General features: G+C 59.5%; 1 protein-coding gene across 2 annotated transcripts; it reads right to left on the bottom strand.

Annotated features, from left to right (window-relative positions):
* Window positions 1-3,494: 3,494 nt before the first annotated feature.
* THY1 (Thy-1 cell surface antigen) lies at window positions 3,495-4,642 on the bottom strand. Of its 2 annotated transcripts, none has more exons than XM_062508777.1 (3): window positions 4,591-4,642; window positions 4,151-4,486; window positions 3,495-3,607 (listed from the first exon to the last, which is right to left on the bottom strand). In XM_062508777.1, the coding sequence occupies exons 1-3, from the start codon at window positions 4,625-4,627 to the stop codon at window positions 3,495-3,497; spliced, it is 486 nt and encodes a 161-aa protein (XP_062364761.1). In that variant the 5' UTR covers window positions 4,628-4,642. The 2 variants fall into 2 exon arrangements, with proteins under 2 accessions (XP_062364761.1, XP_062364760.1); XM_062508776.1 differs by having other exon boundaries at window positions 4,151-4,435; window positions 4,591-4,627.
* Between the last annotated feature and the right edge of the window lie 5,156 nt (window positions 4,643-9,798).

Here is a 9,798-nt window from a genome sequence, read left to right as displayed (position 1 = left end):
GGGGACAGTTCTGTTTGTCTCCGTGTCCCCCTCCCCGGGGCGGTGTCCCCACCGCACCCCCTGCACTCACCTGCATGTGGTGCGGGTGGCTGCTCAGGGCACGGCGAGGGGCGACCAGCCAGGCATTTGGCGATGCCCTTGGGGCTGATCCTGCCTCCCTGGGGAGCTTTCCCTGGCACCGGAGATGGGCGATGTGGAGATGGGCAGCAGCCGAGCCCTTCGCAGGGGACAGGACACCCCCGGCTCAGCCCCTCCACCCTGGGAAGGAGCGCAGTGGCCGGAGGGGGCCGAGCCCGAGGGCTGTGGGGCCACGTAAAAACACCACCGCAGAAATTCAGGGCTCAGGTTACCAGGCAGATAAATATAGTGTCTTTATCTGACCTCACGGGCGCTGAAATGCTCCTCTCGCATTCCAGCCTGGGGAGGCTTAAAGGGGACGTGAACCTGGGGGGGGGGGGGGGGGGGGTGGCCCAAGGAAGGGGGTACCGAGAGGGGAGGCTGCGGGGACAGCGGGGGCTGTGGGAATGGAGAAGAAGGACTTGACGGTAAGGTGAGGAAAAGAGAGATTTGGGGAGGTCCAGGAGGGAAAGGATATAGGGAGAGTTAAGGAAGGAGTACACAACTTGGTGTGTGGGGGGCAGGGAGGCACAAAAAAGGGGTGGTCGTGGCTGCCAGCAAGGACGGGAGTAGAGCATCAAGGTGAGGGGAGGAGTTGGACTGGGTTTTGCCCTCCTTGGGGTGAACTGCAGGGAGAAGAGCCCCCTAAACCTTCAGCAAATGTGGACACGGGGCAGCTGGCGTGGCGTGGCCACCCCTCGTGGATCCATGGGGACACCGGGGCACCGCTCCGGGACGCCCGGCCCGCCCCGGGTACGGCACCTGCGTGGCCGTGACTCAGCGAGCGCCTGCCGAGGATAACGCGGAGGGATGTAATTAGGATGGCATCTTGCTCCCTCCCTCCCGCCTGGCTTCCAGCCCTTAAACAGGGAGGGACGCGTCGGGGCGTCACTCTGGGAGGTGGCGCAGGGTCACCAATGGTGTTAGGGGGTGGTGGCAGGGTCCTGCCGGTGGCTCCTGGTGCTAGGGTGGCATCTTGACCCTGGGCAGGGCAGGGTATGGCTGCTCCAGAGGACACGGGAGCTGCCCCCAGGCAGCATGTGGGCACAGGGGCTCCAGCAGGACCCTGGGGTGACAGGCACAGCAGCCTGGGGACATGTGCAATGTGCACACCCGCTCCCATCCCTGGCAATTCCCTGCCCAGAGGATGGATGGGCCAGGACCGGACCTGGTCCCATGCTTTGCCCTCTCTGCCACCACCGTGGGCAGTAGGTGGCCTCTGGGATGGAGCTGGGGGTTTAGGGACAGGGATAGGGACAAATGGTCTGGGTGCAGGGGCCACACTCTAGGTGGGCAGGAGAGGGTTGCCCTGACCAGGAAAGTCAGGAAGGACTCTTGCCCTTCTGCCCACTACTCTCTCACAGGCAGTGGGGTGCTGGAGGCACAGGGGGCTGCTTGGGGGGCTGTACCCCTCAGCAGAGTCCTGGAGCCCAGCCCCACACAAACCCCTGTCCCCACTGCTACACACATGGGCACCCATGGCTCCAACACACAACCTAGGTAGGGTTTTATTGTGCAGACAGAGGAACACTCCTGGATGATAAGGTTGTTTTGTTGTTGTTGTTGCTTTTCATAGGGTTCTTTTTATCCTTTTTTTGTTTGTTTGTTTGTTTTTTCATTTTCCCTTAACAGAATTTCTTTGACGACAAGCTGTGGAAACAACTACAAATGTTCACAAAAAAATGAGACTCGAGCCGTGTCCGCGCTCTGCCACTGGGCTCTGCACCTGCCCTGGCGCTCACCAGCACGCCCAGGGAGCTGGGCACAACCAGGCCTCAGCTGGGCACGGCCTCAGCAGCACTAGACAGCAAGCAAGCAGGCAGGGATGGGCAGGGGATGGGCACGGGGTAGGAAGCAGCTCTGGAGAAGAGCAAGGATTGGGGAGCAGCTGCTGTGTATTGCTCTCAGCCGTGGTGACACAGCCTGGGCTGCATGGGTAGCACAGCTGGGGTTCACCCCATGCACCTGGATGCTCCTGCCTGCCTCTTCCTTTCCCTGTGTCCTCCCCTGGGTGAGGCTCCTCAGGGTCCCGTGGGCATCTGGGCAACCCTGGGCTGGCAGATCTGAGCTGTGCTGGCCATCCCTGTCCCTGCTCTTGCCAACCCCTGGCACCATCCTGGCCTCACCGAGGTTGTGGGCTGCCCTTAGGTCCTTTGCTGCTCTTAAAGAGAGACAAGGAAATGCTGAAAGGGAGGAGGAAGAAGGGACAGGGCACACGGGCTCCTCCCAGGAGCATAGTGGAATTTGAGGAAGACTGCTCTGCCTCTCTATGAGGAAAGACTGGGGTCCCCAGATGTTCCCTTAGGGATGACAAGGTGCCGGTGCAGAGGAGTCCTTGTGGAGACCCTGGGGTCACACTCCCAGAGGGGAACCCCCTCCCCACCAGCCAGCCTGGGTGCAGCTCTGAGGGCCCTGGAGTGGGCAGTGGGGCTGTGGCTAGCTCAGAGAGGCTCTGCTTGCCTCCACTGGTGCTGGCAGCAATTCTCTCGTCACAGCTAAGGGCTGGTCCCCAAGGAGAGCGAGTGGTGTCTCTGGCTCGGGCAGCCCAAAGGTACCAGATGGTGGCTGGAGGAGGCCTCACTTCCAGCTCTGCTGCAAGAAACAGATTAAGAAAAACTTGTTGCCGAAGCATGTTTGCACTGCGCCCGTTCCCAAGGCCCCCAGAGGAGCACTAAGGAGGTGGGGGGGATCATGGTGTCTCCTAGACCTGCTCCCCTCTCTCCTCCCAGCTGCCAGGCCCAGCAGCATGCCCTATTCACTGAGACAGGAGTCATTTTGTGCCCTCTCCCAGCTGCGGCAGCTCAGGGTGAGAGGAGAAGGGGAGGAATCAGTCACTTGGGTGGCAGGCAGGGCAGGTGGGGACACCAAGAGCCCTGTCACCTCCAGGGGCCACAGGCACAGCACCCACCACGGGCACCCTCCACATGCTCTCACATCACCCCTCTCTCTTACCTGCCAATCCAGCTGTCTTTCCCCAGCTGAGAACAGGCAAACCCCAAGAGTTAAAGGGATGGGACAAGCGAGGCTGAGGCCTCCAGTGCTCCCAGCACAAGCAAACCAGCCAGCCTACGGAGCGGGGAGGCGCGATGGGAGAAGCAACGCTGCCTAGCAGAGCCACCATGCTTCGGAGCGGGGCGTGTGTGCGTGGGATGGTGGGCCTCGGCACGGGACGGTGGTTTAGCGTTAGATATACGGCTAAATAGAGATAACACAGAGAGGTTTCACGGCTTCCAGACACTTCAGCTTCTCTTTCCAGGGGCTGCGAGGAAGGCGGGGTGCTGGGGTGCTCGGTGTGTGCGTGCGTGTGTATGTGTGAGCACTGTGTGTGTGTGTGTGTGTGTGTGTGTGTGTGTGTGTGTGTGTGTGTGTTTTGCCTTTCACAGGGACACAAAGTCCACGGCTTGCAGGAGAGGCAGGGAAAGGAGCAGCAGCAGGAGCCACGAGGTGTTCTGGATCAAGAGGCTGAAGCCGGCGCATTTCTCCAGTTTGTCTGTGAGGAGAAGGAATGGGGAGGGAGAGAAGAGAGACAATGAAATCCCTCAGGAAAAAGGCCCAGGCTGGGTGTTCTAATGGTACTGGAACACAGCTTCTTGCCTTTGCTCTGTCATGTCACATCCTGGCCTGTTTCCCTCCCAATGTGTAGAAGCAAAGATTTTTTGGGACCCTGATAAGCATAACCTTGCCTGTGCCTGACTGAGGTGACAAGTGGATGGGCACCAGGTCTCTGCATCTGGAATACTGCTCCTGTGGGATGTAGGTGTGGAGGATCCCCACTATCCTCTTTGTGGGAGGATATCTAGGCAATGTGCCTGAGGTGGGACTCAAGAGAGGCAGAAAAAGCAGTGTGAGATGGGGTACAGTGAGCCCATCTGTGGGATGAAGCCCACCTGAAGGGGGTGTAAGGGTCGGGACACATTTATGGAGCTCAGGGAGAATCTGGGGACTCACAGGGAGCTATGGTGTTCTCTGCTGGCCCTGCCAAACCAAGGAACAGGTGAGAAGGGCTGAGGCTAGGTGCCACTGCCTATCTCACCTTTGATAACAGTGATGTTCCTTATCTGGTTGCCGGTGTAGTCGTTGGTAGCCTTCAGCTCGCACATGTAGATGCCCTCATCGCTGGTGGTGAAGCTTTGCAGGTGGAGGCACACCAGGTTCTTGTGCATGGTGACGTTGGCTCGGCTCCGGTAGATGTTCTCGGAGACGCTGATGGTGCTGTGGATGACGTGCTTCCTGTTGTCCTTGGTGATGCTGAACTCATAAGTCAGGGGGTTGTCGGTTTTGTTCTCATAGCGACAGTCCACACGCAGGTTCTGGCCCAGCAGGCAGGCACTCAGGTCCTTGATCATCTGGCAGTGGGCAGCCTGGAGGACTGGGAGAGGCAGGAGGGGGTTGGACAGGGAACAGCGAGCTCTGGGAATGCCCATGCAGCCTCCAGGCTGCTCTAGGCCGAGCAGGGAGCAGGGAGGGATGTACCTGTCAGGATGACAGCGATGCTTACGGTGGGGTTCATCTCGCAACTGAGGTGCCCAGTGGGGGCTGTCTCTGAAAGGGGAACCTGGGCAGAGGGAGAGAGAGGCAGTTAGCCAGGCCACTGCCCCATGTGGGCACTCAGTGCTGCAGGCAGCCCTTCTTGCACAAAAGGTGCTCTAGAGTGTGCTCCTCCTCACCAGTGTGTGATTGACTGCACAAAGCCTGGCTGGCACTGCACCCAGCTGGGGAATCAGGCACTGTGTGTGTGCCCAGCATCACCTTTGCACATCCCCAGGCAATGCCCCATCTACACTTTGTACAGATGCCCCCAGCAGACATTTAATGAGCATGGCCAGACCCACAGCAAGGCCTACATGTCCTGCCTCCTCCCCCTTTTGCCCCATGGCCAGCCAAGATTTGGACAGGTGAAACCAGGCTGCACCCCACACCTTGACTAGAGGTCTGTGGCTCACGGCGAGGGGGCTGCCAGGTGAGGGACCCTCTTTTGGGGCTGGTGGGCGCCTGCCCTGCCAGTCCTGCCGCGGCTCCAGCGGGCGAGCTCAGCAAGGATGAGTCATTGCGATGCAGTGAGGGAAAGGGGCCAAGAGCAGCGAGGAAGAGGGACACAGCAGCTGGACAGGGAGCCAAGACCGCCGAAGGATGGCATGAAACCTCTAGGAGCTGAGCTCAGCCTGCCTGGCCACGGGGTGGAAGGGGTTTGGGAGGCAGCATCCACGCTCTGGGTTCCTGCCCGCTGCCTGCCTCTCTCCAGGCTGTGTGTGTGGGTGAGGGATCCATGATGTGCCATCCAAAAAACAGGGCTGCTGACTTCAGCTGGCCCAATGCAGCCACAAGGAATTAATTAAGAGTTTGCAGCCTGGCCAAGCAGCCGCATGGGGAATCCAGCCGCAGACATGCAGAATGGAAGGACAGGGTGGGGGAGCAGCGAGGCAGCCGCCGGGCTGAAGGACACACTGAGCACCCTGCAGTCAGCCCTCCAGGCTGGCCATGTGTGGCCAGGTCCAAGAGGGGGAGCTGATAAACCAGCCCTTGGTGACTCCAAGCTGGCAGAGGGGACAACAGACCCTCAGTTTGCTCCGTCTGGGCCTGGCAAAGAATCTAGGGAAGAGCTGGGAATTGCCTGTACCACAGCCAGCTGCATTTTTCTATTTAGCAATTTTTGGGTTTTTCATATAACGTTCTAAAAGGAAATACCAAACCCATTTGCTCACCCTGAAGCTCTGAAAAATCTCTTTATCCACAACCCTAAACCTTGGCCAGGAAGAAAAATTCCCTTCTGTTTATCTTGACAACCAAGAGGTTGCCAATGGGCTAAATGCTTGAATCTCTGGAAACTGTCCCCCTGTCCCTTGTCCATTGCTTTGTCATTCCCCAGCACCAACCTGCTCTTTATTTAATGTCCTGGGACACTATCTAGGTCATAGCCTGGCTTTCCTCCAGAAAATCAATGCAAAGAAGCTCCCAGAGAGGGGATCTTCTTCCACATCTATGTGCCCAACACTCAGATTTTCTAGGCTCTAGGTTGATAGCCCTTGGACCCCTCTTCTCCTGGCAGCTGTGCTGGGAGAAGAGCAAGCCAGGTAACTCTGACTCCTGCATGATCCTAGGGGCTTGGCATAGGGACAGGGCTCAGGGGGACGGTGGCATTCGAGGGGCTCCAGCTCTTACAGGGCAAAGTTCCCGGCGCGGTTCCCAGCTGCTCGGGGTCACACCATGGCGGTACCTACCCCCTGTGCCCACCGGTGTGACAAACGAGCCGTGGGGGGATGGGGACGGGGAAGCGCAGAGCCAGCCTGGTGGGCTGAGGGAAACGCAGAGCCGCAAGAGCCTGGCTGTGCCGGGGGGGGTGGCTGCCAGCAAAGGGGGTGCACGGGGACGCGGTGGACAGAGAAGAGCGATCGGCCGACCCTCGAGAGGGACAGGAGGGCTCGCGGTGGGCGAGCTCCCCCCTGCAGCAGCGCGGAGCGGGAGCGCGGCTGCGGCGCGGGCGTGCGCGCGGGCGCGCCCACCGGGAATGCCGCAGTCCCGAGCGGAGGGTGGGGGGCACCGGCACCGGGGTGAGAAGCTGAGCCCGTCCCCTCCTCCAGCGCGCTCCGTCCGGCCGAGCATCCCCCGGGCGAGGGGCGAGATGCTCCCGGTGCCACCGCCGCTCCCGGCGGCTGCGGACCCTCCCCGCGCCCGCAGCCCCGCGTTGTGCCCCGAGCTCAGCGGCTGCTCCCGGCCCGGCAGCGTGCGGGGCGCTGCGGGGCGGTCGGTGCCTACCTGCGGGCGCTGTCCGGTGCTGCCCGCTGCCTGCGGGGCTGCCGGCGCTGTCCGGGGCTGCCCGGCGGGCTGTGGGCGCGGCGCTCCCGCAGTCTGGGCAGGACTGGGCGGGCGGACCCAGCGAATGGGGACCGGGAGGCGTCACTGAGGCTCGGCCCCCGGCCCTGCGGCGGGGGGCGGTGCGGGGGGGCCCTGCCTCTGCGGGACTCGGACGCCCCCGCCCCGGACAAGGGGCGCGCAGTGATGCGGTAGGTGCCGTTCGCCCCCCTTATGTTCCCCAGGAAGGGCGACACATCCCCATTGCCATGGGAACATCATTTTGCGGAAGAGCTGCCAACCCGCATCCTCCCCGGCAGCGTGGGAGGTGTTTTGCTGGGAAAGGAGGATGGTTGGGAAGGGGAAAAGGAGCTTGGCGTGGGCTTTGCTGAGGAGGGGCAGGTATCATCCTCAGTCACCAAATGAGTTCAGCTCAGGTGCTTGAAGAGGCCACTTTGCACCAAGTCACCAAAGGACTGTGTGACACAAGTCTATTCCATGTGGGAAATCATTGTGGGAATGGCAGGACACCCAACTGAATCAAAGAATCACACAATCATTTAATTTGGGAAAGACCTTTAAGACCATTGAGTCCAACTGCTAACCCAGCCCTGCCAAATCCATCGCTAAGCCGTGGCCCCAAGTGTCACATCTACAGACCTGCAGTTTTAGGCCCAGGTCTGATGGCAATGAGGACACACCAAGGTTTTGCTCCCCACAGGGTCCCTTCAGCACATTTGGGAAGGGGAGAAGCAGAGCTGCTTCTGCACAGGCAAAATGGCTTTGGGTCCAGAAAGCAGCCTGGGACAAGACTTCTTCCCTGTTCTTTGGCAAGGTCATGACAGCAGCATCAGGGAGCTGTTTTCCCTAGGAGTTTGGGTCCAGAGGAATCCCAGGCAGGCACAGAGACTCACAGGATGGCCTGCCCTGCCCACAGCCCTGACTGGGTTCTGCTAAAAGGGCTGACACTGGGAAAGTTGATATAAATGTTGTGTTCTTCTCCAGCAGAACTCGATCCCAGGTGACACTCGAGTGCTGAGGTTTTGCAAGCTGGCTGTGTCATGGGGGTGGGGGGCGCTAATTCTACAGAAGCTTGGCTCTGGCTGCTTTCTCACTGCAGGTGTGCTGGCCCAAACAGGGACAACCCCCCGAGCTGGCTAGGGTGCCTGTGGTGCCCTGGGAGTGTTCAGCAGGGTCCCAGTGTGCTGCCATGAGAAGGGTAAGGGCCTGACCCTTGTGGGCATTGAAGGCACTGTGGCAGCACAATGACACACCACACTGCTGGCTCAGGACAGCTCAGGCTGGCAGGGCTGGCTATGGATGGGAGGAGAGGCATGGCAAAACAGCAGAGAAAGATACTGAGACTGAGAGCAGATGGATGCAAGGCAAAGAGACAGACACGAAGCATGCTGCAATGTTGTCAGGGGGGAAAAACTGCAAGCACAAGGTCTACATCCAAACACAGCTGTGATGTGGGGCAGCACATGTAGCCACACACATGGGTCCTTTTCACATTTAGCCTCACACCTCCACAAGCCGTGTCTCCTCCACATCCCCACCCTCAACCCCAGCTATCATACAGGCAACCAGGGAATTCAAGCTCCAACGACTGACTTTTAGAAGCATGCAGCAGCCCAAGTCCCACTGTGAGAGATTTGGGCTTCCTTTCAGTCTCTGGCTGCAGTGCTGAGGAGGCAGGTGTGAGTGTGCAGTTTCTGGGCAGTGCTGGCAGCCACTGTCCTGCCTAGGTGTTTGCAGGAGGCTTTCCCTCTGGATAGTCCTTTTGCTGCAGATTGCAGCCTGGCTGCTATCCATAAACCAGAGAAAAGGACCCAAGTCACACCTAATGCAGAGGCCTCTGGATAGCAGCCAGAGGAAAGGGGTGGGGAGGAGAAAACCTAATAGTGACACACCAATGGAGAGGGGGCAGGCAGTGTTTGCAGTGGCAGGTGTCAGTCAGGGAGACAGACAGCAAGAGGGACAAGGAGGCAGCCAAAGAGGCACAGTGCAGCCCAGCAGTGCAGACACCAGCAGGAGCGAGTGGATGCAGCAGGACAGAAGCACCAGCCAGCAGAGGTACAGCACACACAGCTCCTGGATCCTCTCTGGAGAAAAAGTCAGGGGGTGTGGGTGTCTCTGGGGGGAAATTCAGTGTTCCCAATATCTCAGTAGCTGCAGGAGGCAGGCTGGGAGCCGAGGCTCTGAGGGGCACCATGACTCGGGTGTCTGGTGATGCTGCAGCAATTAAAACCTGGCCTTGCCCAAGGACATCCTGCTGCAGGAGACGCCCTTCTAGGAGAAAGATGTTCCTTTCCAAGAGGAACATCTCTGCCCTGCCCTCAGCCTATCCCAAACACAGGAATTGGAGAGTCTCTCCCCTTCCCTCCTGCTCGTGAATCACAGCACAGCAGCACACCGTGCTCAAAACAATGCCCACACAGCAACCGTTCTTCACTCCTACACTGCCAGTGCTGGGGAGAGAGGATTTAAGGACATGGACAACAGGACCTGGGGCAGCTGTGCTCTGGAGAAACCCCTGACACCCTCCCCAAGACCCTTAGAGCTGGGGAGTTGCAACATGGAGTAAGGGAGGGCATCTGGGAATCAGTGGTGGAGCTGCAGAGATCACAAGGAGTGCCTGATGCTCATCTGCCTCACAGGTCAGCCCCTGCCTCAGAGACAGGAGGGCTGCAAAGGGTTTACTGCTCACTGCACTAAGCCAGAGCCAGGTCCTTCCCACCCCATCTTTGAGGGTCAAGGAAGGGAGGCTGCAGAAGAGCTGTGCCCTTGATTGGAGGGACGGAATGGCCCTTGGGAGCCCAGTGAGGCCCCACAGATGCTAAATGTAGCATGGCCCAGATATGAAGCCCCTGGGCTTTGTGGCAGTGTTGC

The sequence above is a fragment of the Cinclus cinclus genome, chromosome 25, assembly GCF_963662255.1.
Source record: "Cinclus cinclus chromosome 25, bCinCin1.1, whole genome shotgun sequence".
Taxonomy (NCBI): domain Eukaryota; kingdom Metazoa; phylum Chordata; class Aves; order Passeriformes; family Cinclidae; genus Cinclus; species Cinclus cinclus.
This window is presented reverse-complemented; position numbering and strand designations above follow the sequence as displayed.